Genomic DNA, 15918 nt, shown 5'->3' on the forward strand with positions numbered 1-15918 from the left:
CAGAGAAAAGAACCCTTGCAACACAGCCACTGCGGACAAAACAAATGAAATTATTAGCATCTCCTGGATTTTAGAGTCGGCTGTAACAAAACCTAGTTGGAAACTCACTGACCTCACTCCACAGCCATCGAGCGAGGTACTGTAGAAGTTTCATGAGTCTGTCCCCTCTCCATCCAAATGAATAGAAGAAACAAAACTTCAACAGAACTGATCTTTATTAGAGCAAAATTATTCTGACCTGAAATGCCTCCTTTCCTCTCATAGCTTCCCTCCTCCCTCTTTTTGTCCCCACTCAGCAAAGAGCCCCTTTCAACTGTCTTATTCTTTTATCCAGCAGAGACAGCGCCTCTGGGCCAGGCTGTCTCTGGGCTCCCCTGCTCTGACAGGCGCTACACCTCAGCAGTTGCATTGTCAGCAGACAAACATCCCATAATTTATTGGAAAACAAAAAAGGAATGGATGAAAGTAATAAAAGTTACAGGTAGGATGTGTTTCTATTACAGCTATTTTGTAAAATGGGAATAGTCTCAGTTTCTTTGCAAGTGTGTGGAATAAAATTAATTACATAAGACCTATATGGTTTTTCTAGTAATCATGTATGGATGTGAGAGTTGGCCTATAAAGAAAGCTGAGCACTGAAGAATTGATGCTTTTGAACTGTGGTGTTGGAGAAGACTCATGAGAGTCCCTTGGACTGCAAGGAGATCTAACCAGTCTGTCCTAAAGGAAATCAGTCCTGAATATTCATTGGAAGGACTGATGCTGAAGCTGAAACTCCAATATTTTGACCACCTGATGCAAAGAACTGACTCATTGGAAAAGACCCTGATGCTGGGAAATATTGAAGGCAGGAGGAGAAGGGGATGACAGAGGATGAGATGGCTGGATGGCATCACCAACTCAAAGGACAAGAATTTGAGTAAGCTCTGGGAGTTGGTGATGGACAGCGAGGCCTGGCGTGCTGCAGTCCATGGGGTTGCAAAGAGTCAGACACGACTGAGTGACTGAACTGAACTGATGCAAGCAGCTGGTACCAGACAAGTTCCCAGAAGAAGACAAACAGCACATGCAAACTGGAAACTGAAGAGAGTTTAATAGAATTATCTTCTATAAAGGTGCAAGCAAGGACTGGAAAAACCAAGAAAAGTTGGTTCAGGATTATGGACTGTTAGCAGCAGAGAGTCTGTACCATCCCTAAGCAGAAAGTGACAGAGGAGGGAGCAGTTACCAAAATCCAGAGAGGGTAGCTCCCACCAGAACTATGGCTGTCTATGGAAGGCAACCAACTGGTAACTGACTGGATGAGAAGCCAGAACATCGTGGCTCTTTTTTTTTTTTTTCCATCGTGGCTCTTATCCTCACTCTCCTCTCAGCCTCCAGGCTCCTGCATCAGGCTTCCATTGGCCAAACCCAAACAGAAGGCAGAGGGCGCATTGATCGCCTATGCAGTCACTGTGGGTCCGCCTTCCTGGTTACTGAGCAGGATGGAAGAGGGTGGCGACATGACTCAGAGACACACGAAGATAGTATCTGGCACATTGACACGTGGTAAAGACTCAGTGTATGGCCACTGATGCTGAGGCTGAGAAGTGAGAATCTATTCACGCATATCACATTAACCCTTTATGAAGACCTTATGTAAAGGAACACCTCTAATTCTTGTGAATACAAAGTAAGATAGCACTTCCACCTTGAAAGAGTGTAATGGAGAGATCAGATATGTAAACGGGCAAATGACAGTACATCATGGTGATATTGGTGAAATTATTTGCAAAGTCTTCTTCAAAGGTCATTATTTTGAGATTCTGGTTGACTAGTTGGTTAAACTGATTTGAAATAAACATTGACACAGTGCCAGAAATACTGGTGAAGGGCATGCCGTGTGTGCCTGTATGGCAGTTAGAGGTTGGTCCTGAATTTTATATCATTAGAATTGACCTTAAAGCAAATACATCTTAACAATAACAAAAGCTTCTAGGCCTTTTGCCATGAAAGAATAAGTGGTCTTGGCTGGCTATGTTACGTACAGCAGGGTTTCCTGACATTCACTTTTACAAGTCTTTTCACTCTCAGAACCACAACCAAGCACTGAACACAAGCACATACACACACACAACACACACACACACCCCACCACCACAAACAACAACAATGGTAATAGCAACAGCCTAGTCAATACTTTGTGATGAATGTGCTGCCTATAGTGTGGCCAAAATAAGAGGCTATCAACTTTTGTGTGTCCAGTGCGTGCTCAACCACTCAGTTGTATCTGACTCTTTGTGATCCCATGGACTTTCAGTCTGCCAGGAATATGATATTGTATTATTGTATGTATATATATATATGTATCATATATATATAATATGTATATTATATATCTATTTTATAGCATTATTTTATAATGTTTTATTTTATATTTATATTATATATTTATTTCTATTATCCATTTTAAGCTATTCTGTAAAATGAGAATAGTCTTATTTTCTTTGCGAGTGTGTGGAATAAAATTAATTACATAAGATCTATGCAAGCAGCTGGTACCTGATAAGTTCCCAGAAGGAGATAGATACCACTTTCAAATTGGAAATTGGAGAGAGTTTAATAGAAGGACCTCCTTCTGTCCATGGAATTTTCCAGGCAAGAATACTGGAGTGGGTAGCCATTCCATTCTCCAGGGGATCTTCTCAATCCAGGGATCAAACCCATGTTTCTTGCATTAACAGCTGGATTCTTAACCACTGTGCAACCTGGGAAGCACACTCAACTTTTAGACACCAGTAAAATTTCTCCATTAAGAAAACACAATTATTATGAAATAAGCGTGCAGGCTGTTTTGACCTGCTGGATTCCAAAAGCAGTTTTCCAATTTCAGTGACTTCCATAACACATATATAGAAGCAAAGTGACTAACACATCTGAGCATCACAGCCTATCCCAAATCCTAGTTTGGGTTTGCTCTAGTCTCTGATGGAAGAACTGATTATTTACTTACCACAGCTATGGCCTTGCTCACTGACATTAACAAGTCAGCATTCCTATTGATAAATATTAGTGTTGCTTGAAAATGTGACACGATAATATAAAATTGTTAGCAAGCTTTCAAAGATCCTTTGTTTCCTTCATTTTAATGATCTGCTGTTACCAAATGTCTAACAGCTAACTCCTTAGCTACTCCAGATACAACTTTGCCCCTCTATCATTTGAGCAAACAAATTTAAGTGCTTAGTAAGATAAAATCCAATACTGTTGAACCACAGTGACGTCTATCAAAAACAAGCCAGCTATGGTTGAGAATGTTAAATTCAGTGAAACAGAGACTAATGATATTGTTCATGACTGTGCAGCCCACATTCCCCCGTGCCTTCAGGATCTGTGTGTGGATGTGCAGGACTACTGTTCTTTCCATCCTCCAAGTCTGCAATCCTGTGCCCTTATTCCCTAATCATGCTAACAGCTGCTGTTAGCTCCAGCAAAACCATGTTTTATATAAATTTAGTCCATTTTAGGCAAACCCAAGAGGGACTATTTGTATTTAAAACATACGTTTGGCTGTGATTTTGTTCAGTCACACACTTGTGTCATGTCCATTTGCAATCCAATGGACTGAGGCACACGCCAGGCTTCCCTGTCCTTTACCATCTCCCGGAGCTTGCTCAAACTCATGTCCATTGAGTCAGTGATGCCATACAACCATCTCATCCTTTGTCGTCCCCTTCTCCTCCTGTCTTCAATATTTCCTAACATCAGGGTCTTTTCCAGTGAGTCGGTTTGTCACAGCAGGTGGCCAAAGGATTGGAGCTTCAGCTTCAGCATCAGTCCTTCCAATGAATATTCAAGGTTGATTTCCTTTGGTTTGATCTCCTTGCAGTCCAAGGGACTCTCAGGAATCTTCTCCAACACCACAGTTCAAAAGCATCAATTCTTCGGCGCTTAGCTTTCTTTACAGTCCAACTCTCACATCCATACATGACCACTGAAAAAACCATAGCCTTAACTAGACAGACCTTTGTTGGCAAAGTAATGTCTCTGCTTTTTAATATGTTGTCTAGGTTGGTCATAACTTTCCTTTCAAGGAGTAAGCGTCTTTTATTTCATGGCTGCAATCACCATCTGCAGTGATTTTGGAGCCCCCAAAAATAAAGTCAACCACTGTTTCCACTGTTTCCCCCATCTATTTGCCATGAAGTGATGGGACTGGATGCCATGATCTTCGTTTTCTGAATGTTGAGATTTAAGCCAAATTTTTCACTCTCCCCTTTCACTTTCACCAAGAGGCTCTTTAGTTCCTCTTCACTTTCTGCCATAAGAGTTGTATCATCTGCATATCTGAGGTTATTGACATTTCTCCCAGCAATCTTAATTCCAGCCTGTGCTTCATCCAGCCCAGCATTTTTCATGTTGTATTCTGCATATAAGTTAAATACGCTGGGTGGCAATATATACAGCCTTGATGTACTCCTTTCCCAATTTGGAACCAGTCCATTGTTCCATGTCCAATTCTGACTGTTGCTTCTTGACCTGCAGACAGATTTTTCAGGATGCAGGTAAAGTGGTCTGGTACTCCCATCCTTTGAAGAAATTTTCCACAATTTTTTGTGATCCACACAGTCAAAGGCTTTGGCATAGTCAGTGAAGCAGAAGTAGATGTTTTGTTTGTAACTCTCTTCCTTTTTTCAATGATCCAACAGATGCTGGCAGTTTGATCTCTGCCTTTTCTAAATCCAGCTGGAACATCTGGGAGTTCTCAGTTCATGTACTGTTGAAGCCTAGCTTGGACAATTGTTAAATACATATTTTAAATACAAAGAATATTTAACCTATATAAGTTATTATATGGGTTTCCCCAGTGATTCAGCAGGTAAAGAGTCCACCTGTAATGTAGGAGACACAGGAGATGCAGGTTCAGCCCTGGGGTCAAAAAGATCCCCTGGAGAAGGAAATGGCAACCCACTCCTGTTTTCTTACCTGGGAAATTCCATAACAGAGGAGCCTGGTTGGCCACAGTCCGTGGGATCACAAGAGAGTCAGACATGACTGAGCACACACACACACTTGTTAACATATGGCTCAATTTATATAGGTGGTTTACATTCAGTTTATTAGAAACTCAATTATTTCATCAAACTCAGTATATCTTGTTAAAAATATGCAAAGGTAAACATATGTAAGAAAATCTGATATGATAGACACATGATCGGTTTTGGATTAAGCCAATAGAATTTGAATATTTCCATTCAAATTGGCAAAAAGAGTATTGCCACCTCTGCCACTTATTAGCCAGATGACTTTGGGCAAGTTAATAAGTCCCTCTGAGCCTTACTTTTAGGTTAAGTGATAATCACAATACACATCTATTGGATTGTTGTGAGAAATATGTAATATATGTGAAATGTCTTTGTAAGGTGTCTCTGAGAAAGACTTGATCATTTCACCTATGTGCCTGTGTTTGCTCTTAATGATGAACAAGGTGTGTGTGCAATAGATACTAAACCAGTGAAACTCTAGTGTTATCTTCCCTGCTCCAGAAATCCTTTGTTGAAAAAAATCATCAGAGACTCATTTGAATGTTCTTTTTTCTCTTGCACATTTCCTCCTCCCATGGCCACATGTAATCAGTAACCAAGCACCTCAATAACCGTAGGTCAAGTTGATTTCCGATCAGGAAATTACTTCTCTCTGAGTATATGAATAATGATACCATCCCAACAGATTGAACCGAATCTTAAGATTTTACTTTCACTTTTTCCCTCATTTTAAGTTCTTTCCAAAACTGCATCAACAAACTTTTGGAAAATATTATTTAACAAGAATGTCTAAAAAAAAAAAAGGTTTTTAAATGTCAACCTTTTACTCTAAAAGCAGAAATTTAGCTATTAATCAAAATGATAGTATTCTGGCATAAAATATTCCTATTTCTATTATATCAAAATGTTTTTTCTGTAATGATATTTGTTTCTTTTTTATTGACAGTTGACTGTATTTCTAACACAGCATTTCTAGATTTTTACTCACTTTAAGTTTTGCTGAATTTTTCCTTTATCCTTTCTTTACAGAATTTCTAGAATTTATTTCTTGAACATTCTATGTGCTGTTTTTATAAAACAGTTCACTCTTTAATTTGAGCTTTCTTTTAAAAAAAAAAAAAAAGATAATAATGCCTTAACCTTCATTACTTCTGATTTAGAGTATTGTATTTCTGGAGGCCCAGCAGGTGAACAGAACTTCTGATCACTGGGCTATTATATTATTTGAACAAAATATTCTCCTGGGACCTATAAAAGATTCTGATACCTCAAACCTGAATTTAGCTTTGAAGTTGGCATCAGAACTCTTTGTAAAATAGCAGTGTTCTGAAGGAGCTGAGCTTTCTTTGTATATGATTCATCTGGCCATATTCATACAAAATAAATGTACAGAATCAGTAATCAAACAGAGTATACTCATTCCAGCATAGGCCATTTTTACTGGATGATGAAAACAGATCTATTCAACAATCCAGTGATTATTATAGAATGAAAGATTCCTAAATTTAGGGAGAATATAAAAAGCTACTTATTAGATCTTCTTTTGCAGTTGGCTTTCTAAACTTCGAGGTTTATACACCATTCACTGAGAAAAAGTAGAAGTGATTTGACTTTATGTGGTTATGTAAGTTGGATTATTTTACATAATTAAAATATGCTGAGTTTACAGAATTTCATGCCTGCAAAATCAGAGAAAGTCATAATATTTCAGAAATTTGGTTAATTCTAAATTCTAAACTGTGGTTTGATGACAGGACTAGCATGGTAGCATTTTGGCCTATGGAGAAGGAAAAGAGAAAAGCCAGCAGTGTTTCTGGCCTTTACTTTGGTTCTAACTTGCTCCAAATGTCCACATGTCCTATGGTACGTCTCCTGGACAGAAGAGAGTTCAGAGCAGCCATGCCCTGACACTGATCCTTCATGTTATGAATACCCTGGTATATTTGCAAGGAAAAAACTAGAAGAGTCCAAAGCCTCTTCACCATTAGGATCAACTTAGTTTATTGTCTAATTCATTATGAATGATTGTCCAATTCATTATGAGTGATTGTCCTGAACCCTTGGTTTCTTTTACACAGGGATAAGAATGCTTTATCTCAGGCAGATTTTGAGAATTAGGAAAGCTATAGTGTTTGGAGAACACATGATATATTCTTAAGTGGGGTTCCTGGATTTTAAAATGTGTTCACCTTTCTTGTTTTCTTTAATACCTAGAACTCTGAAGTAAGAACTGGAAGTATTCTACTACATCAAATATAAAAACAAATAAAAACCAAGAATTGAAGAGGTCCCTTAGCTAATAGAAAGTTATGAAAGTGAAAGTTGCTCAGTCATGTCTGACTTTTTGTGACCTCATAGAATATACAGTCCATGGAATTCTCCAGGCCAGAATACTGGAGTGGGTAGCCATTCCCTTCTCCAGGGGAGTCTTCCCAACCCAGGGATCGAACTCAGGTCTCCTGCATTGAAGGCAGATTCTTTACCAGCTGAGCCACAAGGGAAGCCCAAGAATACTGGAGTGGGTAGCCTATCCCTTCTCCAGCAGATCTTCCTGACCCAGGAATCGAACTCGGATCCTCTGCATTGCAGGCAGATTCTTTGCTAGCAGAGCTACATGGGAAGCCCAATAGGAGGTTATAGTAGTGTTCAAAAACAAGATAAATATCTCCATGGACAAAAAAAGGGATACATGCTCATAGGCATTAGTCAGGGCTGAAACTGCTGGAAAGGGAGCAGGCAAGGATAGCTAGATTGCTGATCTGAGATGGAAACTTAGTTTTCTGAACCTTACACTAGGAATCCAAGGTGGAATATATGTTTATGGAATCCTGAAGTTGGAACTGGATTTTTTTAAAATTTTGAGATATTTGTAAATTATTTCAAATATAATCAGAATTATCATATTCATCAAATAGATTATAAATTAAAAATAACTGTGCTGATCTTAACATGGAGGTAGCTTCTACATTACAATAAGAGGTTCAAATGTAACTTTTATAAAAGAGTTTACCAGTAAACTAGCTACTGCCTATACTTAACTTTCATCAAGCTAAAAAATACCTATAAAATTAGCAGAGTAAAGTGGTTTTAAACTATAGGCAATGATTATAGAGATTAATGGGGGTCAGACAGCCTAGAATAGCTTTAATGAATAAGTAGATCTCTTTAAGAAAAAATGTTTCCACTTAATATATTGCTATAAATGCTCTCATTAAATGGTTCATATACACATTAGAAAAACATTTTTTTTAAAATTTAAATGTTGTTATAGGGCTCAGAAACAGAATAAATAGCTCTATGGATGAAAAATGAATAGAAACACACAGATGTTAGTCAGGGCTGGAAACTTTCAGAAGAGAAGCAGGCACGGATGTCTGGGAATTTCTTTTCCCAAAATTCTGCACTCATTGTGGCAGTTACAGGACTGGGGTCTGAAACCACTCTCTGCTTAAATCTGTGGGGTCTTATGGGGTTGAAATAAGCTTACCCACCTTTCAGAGAGGCTAAAATCGTTGCAGTAAAATAACATGGCAGAGCCATTGAAAATAGTTCAGAATAAATGTTTCTTAGAGTCTCAATAATATAAAGGAAGAAGGCCATTTAAAATTTTGGAAGGGCAACAAAGAAAAACAAACAGAAAAAAAATGTGAGGAAGGTGAAAAAGGAGGAGAAAGAGGAAGAGACCCTGGTGGGCAGGGGAAAGAAGAAATTGAAATCTTGCAAGTTAAAAATGTGGCCTGGAGATTAAAGGAAAATTTCACAGAAAAAGATCTGTGTATGGTTGAAGAGAGATTTAGTTAAGTGGAAAATTGCTTTGAGAAAGTTATAAGGGACACCAGAAAGGAGATGACAGATGGAATATTCTAAAATGTTCCCATGTCAGTTATCAATTTATTGCCTCTCAGCTCCAGATTCACCCTTCAGCATATTCCCTGAGAAGACAGATGGAATTCCATTAAACTTTGCTCTTATATAATGAGCATGATGCTAAGCTTTCTTGGTAGAGGACACTGAAGCACAGGAAGTACCAGGAAGTGGGAGAAGGTCAGAGTGTGGATGTGAAGACACCAGGTGGAGCTCTGCTCCAGCCACCCACCCAGAACACAAGATCTCAGTAACTTTGCAGCTTTGGCCTGACAATAGCCTTTCTCTGGGACCCTTTAACCATGGAATCCAGAGCCCTGAGAGCTTTCTGCCTCACCAAGGGAAACCCCAACTTGAAAATGGAGTACAAATGTGTGTGCTTTTACTTGTCTTCCTGTCAAATCTGGACCTTAGACCTAAGATACTAATTCACAAAGTTTTCGCCAACATTCACTGCTTTGAGTCCCTGCTAACCAAAATGACAAGTGGTAATGAAAACTTTGTGTGTTGGTATCTTAATCAGCTTGAGCTTTGATAACAAAATATCATAGCTCAGTCACTTAAACAACAAACATTATTTCTCACAGTTCTGAAGGTTGGAAATCCAGCATCAAGGTGCTAAGCAGATTTGGTTCTTGGTGAGGACACTCTTTCTGTTTTGCAGAGGGCTGCCTTCCCATTGTATCCTCACAAAAGAGAGGGCAGCTCTGTTGTCTCTTCCTTTTCTTATACGGACACTAATTCCATCATGAAGACCCCACCCTCCAGACCTCATCTAAACCTAATTACTTCCCAAAGGTCCTTCCTCCAAATACCATTGCACTGGGGGTTAGGGTTTCAACATATAAATTTTGGAACATGAGCATTTAGTCTGTAATGATTGGATATTTTCGTGTGAACGGTGATTATACTAGAATCTTAGAGAGTTTTTCTTTTTATTTGAGTAAGACACAGGGTTTTAATTGGTTTTTGTAAAATGAGTGGCCACTTACAATGAAGTCAAGTTGAGGAGGTGGTAGTGCTTTGCATTTCCCATTTGAAAGTATGTTAGTTCCACAAATATTTACCAGCTCTTTTTGCAATGGTGGAAATGTTCTCTCTCTGCTCTGTCCAATATGATAACCACATGTGGCTCTTGAGCACTTGAAATGCTGCTGGTGCAAATGAGGGATGGAATTTTTAATTGTGTCTAATTTTAATTAATTTAAACTCATAGTTGAACCGCTACAGGTAGCTGATGATTACTGGATTGGACAGCACCGTGCTAGACGTGCGGCCAGAAACGGAACATGAAACAATTCAGTCAAGATACCCTGCTTGTTATGGAGCATGCATGAGTGGGGGCAACAGGGGGAGAAAGGTAGAGATATCAAACATGCAAATGATATGTCGTTGTTGCCTTGTTGCATGGGTGTGTGCTCAATCCTGTCAAAGTCTTTGCAACACCATGGACTGTAGCCTGCCAGGCGCCTCTGTCCATGGAATTTCCCAGACAATGATCCTGGACTGGGTTGCCATTTCCTACTCCAGGGGAGTCTTCCCGGACCCAGGGATCAAACCCACATCTCCTGCATTGGCAGGCAGATTCTTTTCCAATTGCGCCACCTGGGAAGCCCCCGCACATGCTGCACAATGCATCTATTAAAGGCAGAACACAATGATGAGACTGGAAGCTTCCTTAGAATGAGGAGTCAGCCAGGCTTTTCTGACAAGAGAATGTTTGGTCTGGAACGTGGAAAGTGAGCCATGGGGGAAAGGAGCAGAGCATTTCGGGGAGAGGACAGGCAGAGAAGAATGTGGAGTGGTCCTGGAATGGGAAGAACATGGCTGTGGCTGCAGCATCCTTACCCACTACAGGTCCTAGGGACTGAGAAGGAGATGCAGAGCCCATGGACCCAATCACACAGGGCCTGGAAGACCACAGTCAGACGTTTAGATGTGACTCCTAAGCATAATGGGCATTTTCAACAAGGGAATTAAATGATTCGATCTAAATTTAATTTTAAAGGTCATTTGCTGCTGTGTGGAGAATTGTGAAGGACAAGAGAGAGCAGAAACATAAACTTGGAGCTATCTCAGGGGATCAGGAGAGAGAGAATGGGGGCTTCTCCTCAGCTGATGACGTGGGAATAAAGAGAAGGGGACAGATTCTGAATGTGTTTTAGAGGTAGAATCAATGTAATCGGATGGAGGAAGTTAGAAAAAGAAAAGTTCTAGACCACAGGTTTACTGGACTTCTGAGAAAAAGAGGAACAATTGTATTTTTTTTTATTAATGTAACAAATTATCTTTTTTTCTAGCAGCTTCCTATTTTCTTTTCACTTTTATTTATTAAACTATAATTGATTTACAATAGTTAGTTTCAGGTCTACAGCTTCAGATTCTTTTCCATTATAGGTTATTATAAGATATTAAGAATAGTTCCAAAATCACTACAATATTGTAAAGTAATAGCCTCCAATTAAAATAAAGTTTTTTTAAAAAAGAATAGTTCCACATGCTATATAGTAAATTCTTGTTGTTTATCTATTTTATATATAGTGCTGTGTATCTATTCATCTCATATTCCTAATTTAACCCTTTCCCACACTTTTGTTTTCTTTGTCTATGAGTCTATTCTAGGGCCCTTTCCCTTTCTTGAAGTAGTCGATTGGTGAGGAAGTACATTGAACCATTGGTTTATGTATTGGTAGGCCAAGCTTTAGGCAAATATCCCTCTGGGAGCATTGTGAAGTGTGGAGTTACAAGGAATAAAGTAGCATAATCTCTGCAGAGATGGAAGCAGTAGGTTCAGGAAGTTAGTGTCCTGGACAATAGTGTCAGGGGTCAAAGTTTGGATCTCAGGTGGTTGCAGGCACTTCGGTGCTGATTTCTGCTTTCGTGACCCAGAGCCTGTCTTGGCATTGCCCTCCCAACATTTGAGGTCAACCCTTCCTTTTTAAGGATCAGTGTCTTCATCATGGCTACACGTGTAGGTACTGAGACACAAAGATTCGGTGATATTGTTGGCCAAAACCTTAAAGCCATGCGAGAGGAACACTGATACACCTTCAAGTCATGGTCTGTTCAGGCTGCTATAGCAGCCATAGACTGGGTGGCTAAAGCAACCATTTATTTCACACATTTCTAGAAACTGGGAAGTCAAAGACCAGTCAGCATGGTTGGGCACTTAGTGAGGACTCTCTTCCTGGCTTACAGTCAGCTGCTTTCTTGCTGGCATGATGAAGGGGGAGGCAGAGAGCAAACCAGCTCTCTGGTATCTTTTTGAAAAGGGTACTAATCCCATCTTCACCCTCCTGACCTCATCTAGACCTGATTACTTACCAAAGGGCCCAACTCTGAATAGCATCACATTGGGATTAGGGGTTCAACATCTGAATCTTAAGGGGACACAAATATTTGCCCACACTCAGTCCCCAAGGAATTACCTGTGTGTACTGTTTGAAAATCTTTGGTCTCTTAGATGTTTAATGAAGAATTGTCTGGACTCCCTCTACCCCACACCCCCGACCTTCTACCTTTGCCAATATACCCTATTCCTCATCTGAATCTTCTTATTTAAGACAAAAGTATAAAGAGAAAAATATTTTATATAAACTAAATATACTTCATGGATGAATACATTTTCTGCTACATTTTTCTTCCAGTTACAAGCCACTTCTGGAAAATAATTAGGTTTATCTGACAGCAGTACTTGAAAGATTAGAACTAATACCATATTAAAGCTGCATATAATAACATGAAAAGTAAAAAAAAAAAAAGATTCTAGAAGAAATAGGTTCAGATAATCCTAGTACAGGGTATTCTATTTCTTCCTTGCAATTCGCTTTATTGATAGGTACATATTTTTAGCCTTGATCATAGTCAAAATTATAATTGGATAGATTATCCTAGTGAATTCTTAAATCTTGGCTAAACATTTCTTTTATTATTCCCTAAAATTCTTTCATTACTTACTTGTTGAATAATTTTAACAGTAAGTTAAGCAAAACATTTTGAAGCAAATATTCCCTTGAATATATAACATATTCTAGAGGCCAGTAAGTGGCTTTATAGTTAACCATTATCATACATGATATACATAGCTCCTATCATCTATTTACAGAGATAATTAAAACTAATTATTCTTAAGGAAGCCTCTGTAAACCTACGAAAGACTAGAGAACTTATCATCCAGCAGTATATTAGTTTGGTATTCTACCATCAATATTTTTAAGGTGCAGTTTTCAGAAGAATGTATTACATACTCTTGGCCTCAATAATGGTGAATTTTCTTGTAGTTGCTGTAAATTCAAGATTATTTCTTAATAATCTAGCACCCTTTGGTTATCCATTAATAAATGCACTGTGTGTGCTTAGTCGCTCAGTCGTCTCTGACTCTTCGCAACCCCTTGGACTATAGCCCACCAGGCTCCTCTGTCCATGGGATTTTTTTCAGCAAGAATGCTGGAGTGGGTTGCCATTTCATCCTCCAGGGGATCTTCCTGACCCAAGGATCAAAGTCAGAGTCTCTTGCATTGCAGGCGGATTCTTTACCACTGAGTCATTGGGGAAGCCCTAAAATAAATGCACTAATATTTATCAAATGAGATGAATATGTCCTAAGTATAAGTTTTGCCCTCTAATCCAACTGGCTGTCAAAAGGCCCTTGTGAGCTATCAGCGTGTCACAATGATGTAAATTATGTAATAAAAGAAATTATGCAGTTATTTATGTAGAACTTCTTGGAAGAATATGTGATTGTAAGATACAATCAATCTGTTTCATTAAAGACTTTGAAAAACAGATTGTATACCAATAAGCCTGCACATACTATTGGTAGTAGAAAGTATTTTTAGACTCATATCCTCACATTGACTTTGCAAGTGGTATAAAACAAAGTCTACTATAAACCCATAGTTTACTTTCAATACTAACTTTTATGTCCATTTCATACAACTGCTCATTGTACAGAATTCCAGTGACCAGAAAGATAATATTAGCTGGAAGGAACCAAGTCAAAAATAAGGGGGCAAAGGAAAGTTCTGAAAGGAATATCGCTGACACAGAGGAGCCTAAGAATGTGAAGTTTCATTTACATATTATTCATTAGTACTTATATATTTTTAAATCACCTCTTTTGTATAACTAACACTATCAGGCAATGTGGGAGATAAAAAGATTTTATCAACTCTGAAGTTCATAGAATTTATAGTAGGCACACAAGTATTACTTCAGATAAAATATGGAACAATGTAAATGGTATGGATGGAAATGCTTTAAGAGTAGGGGAGAGAGTGTGAGAGACCATTTCTGAATAAAGAGATCAAGGCAGGTTTTATTAGGGAGATAACATTTAACATAGAGGGCATAAGGTGTGCAATGGTTGATTGGAAGACAGTAGGTAGCCCAGGAGGATTGAGCAAAATATAATAATCCTGGAAAGGAAATTTATACTAGTCTGTGAAAGTCAGAAGGCCAGAAATCCAGAGCAACCAGAAACCTAGAGCAATCAATATGTTCTTAAATTCGTTTATGTGCCTCTTGGTACGTGGAACACAGAATCCATGAGTTGTGAGTTCAATGGGCTAGCAGTAAAAGAGACAAAACCTGCCTAACCTACCAGGAAAAAAAAAAAATGAGAAAAAATGGGGGAAAAGATTAGTACTATCACACTTACTTACTACATTGAATTGTAAAAAATACTGTCCTTTCATAATTTTTCTATCTTTACTGTACATTTAGTAAATATTTATTTGAGAACTACATTGAATTGTAAAAAAGACTGTCCTTTCATAATTTTTCTATCTTTACTGTACATTTAGTAAATATTTATTTGAGAGGCATGACATAGTGGTGGGGACCAAGGGGAACTGATTTGGTTTCATTTAGACCGGCCTTCAGATCTCAGGAGCACTAATTGCTTATTGTCTTTCTGAACCACAGTTTCCTCATCTGTAAAATGAGGATAATGCTGTTTCCTTGCAGAGCTCCAGTGTATGTCAAATGAGGTATTATAAGTAAAAGACTTACTGTCACAGGGTCAGGGGTGGACTTACTGCTCAAGAGAAGTTCTCTCCAACTGGGTCTTTTCCAGGGCTCTGATCCTTCTCTTTCTGTGTTTCTTGTCTTCCCCCATAGCTAGGGTCACTTAATCCTTCTGTATAGGCTTTTCTGCCCTCTAAACCTAAGCAAGAATCATGGAAAGAACCCCTGCCGAATATCTGGGACTCCTACCATCCTCTTGGTAGGAGTTCAGCTCTGATCTTGAGTGTTTTTATGTCTTTGACCTTTGGCCCTGTCTCCTCTTCAGAACTTCAGTCTTTCTAAGACCCAGTCTCTATTTTCTTGCCAAATTCCACAGCCTGCACTGTATCCCCTTTTCTCTTGGCTCTGTTGCCTTGGGCCCTGTTCTGGTTAACTGAATCTTGCTGCTTACAACGTTTGCCAACCATGTTTGGGGCCTGACAGGTCTTCAGCTTGAGATCATCTGGTTCTGCATTGAGTCCTAGGCTTGTGCCCTTCAAAGCACTTGTTTGTTTTTTATGGAACTGAGCCACCCCTCCCCACAGAAGCTTTATTAGAGCACTAACCTGGGTCTTTTGCCACACCACTGGAATTTCCCCTGGGCCCCTGCCACTGTGAGGAAGTACGTGATTGCGTGTGCACTCAGTCTGGTGTGGTTCCTGGCACTAGTCCCTCGGTCTACAGGGATCTATCTGTACCAGGCCTGTTAACATCCGCACTGTTCTTCAGGGTACAAGGATGAGTACGACAAGTCCTGTACTTAAGGATCACATAACAAAGCAGAGGAAATGAGGCAGGTACATGACTAGGCACACAATACTTAGACCACGGTAAGCGTGTCAGAGAAGCAAGAATTCTTAGAAGAAATCACATTAGGTTGACACATTTCTGAACTGCCTTGTTGAAAATGACATTTGAGGTGGGCTCTGAGTGTTGGGCTTCCCAGGTGGCTCAGCAGTAAAGAACCTTCCTGCCAATGCAGGAGATGTGGATTTGAAGGCTGGGGTCAGGAAGGTCCCCTGGA

At 39.2% G+C, this 15918-nt stretch overlaps 1 protein-coding gene across 5 annotated transcripts in view; it reads left to right on the plus strand.

Moving 5' to 3' along the window:
* The window catches only part of CYYR1 (cysteine and tyrosine rich 1), a 200272-nt gene that overhangs the window by 47585 nt on the left and 136769 nt on the right, over nucleotides 1-15918 (plus strand). Inside the window, exon 3 of one of the 5 annotated variants that reach the window (XM_055567752.1) lies at nucleotides 335-2301. The exons of the other annotated variants lie outside the window; for them this stretch is intronic. Coding sequence (XP_055423727.1) covers nucleotides 335-525 — 191 coding nt within the window. The 3' untranslated portion in view covers nucleotides 526-2301. Of the gene's footprint in view, nucleotides 1-334; nucleotides 2302-15918 lie in introns of those variants that run through there. 5 annotated transcript variants of the gene reach the window in all.

This window comes from Bubalus kerabau, chromosome 2, assembly GCF_029407905.1.
Source record: "Bubalus kerabau isolate K-KA32 ecotype Philippines breed swamp buffalo chromosome 2, PCC_UOA_SB_1v2, whole genome shotgun sequence".
Classification (NCBI taxonomy): domain Eukaryota; kingdom Metazoa; phylum Chordata; class Mammalia; order Artiodactyla; family Bovidae; genus Bubalus; species Bubalus kerabau.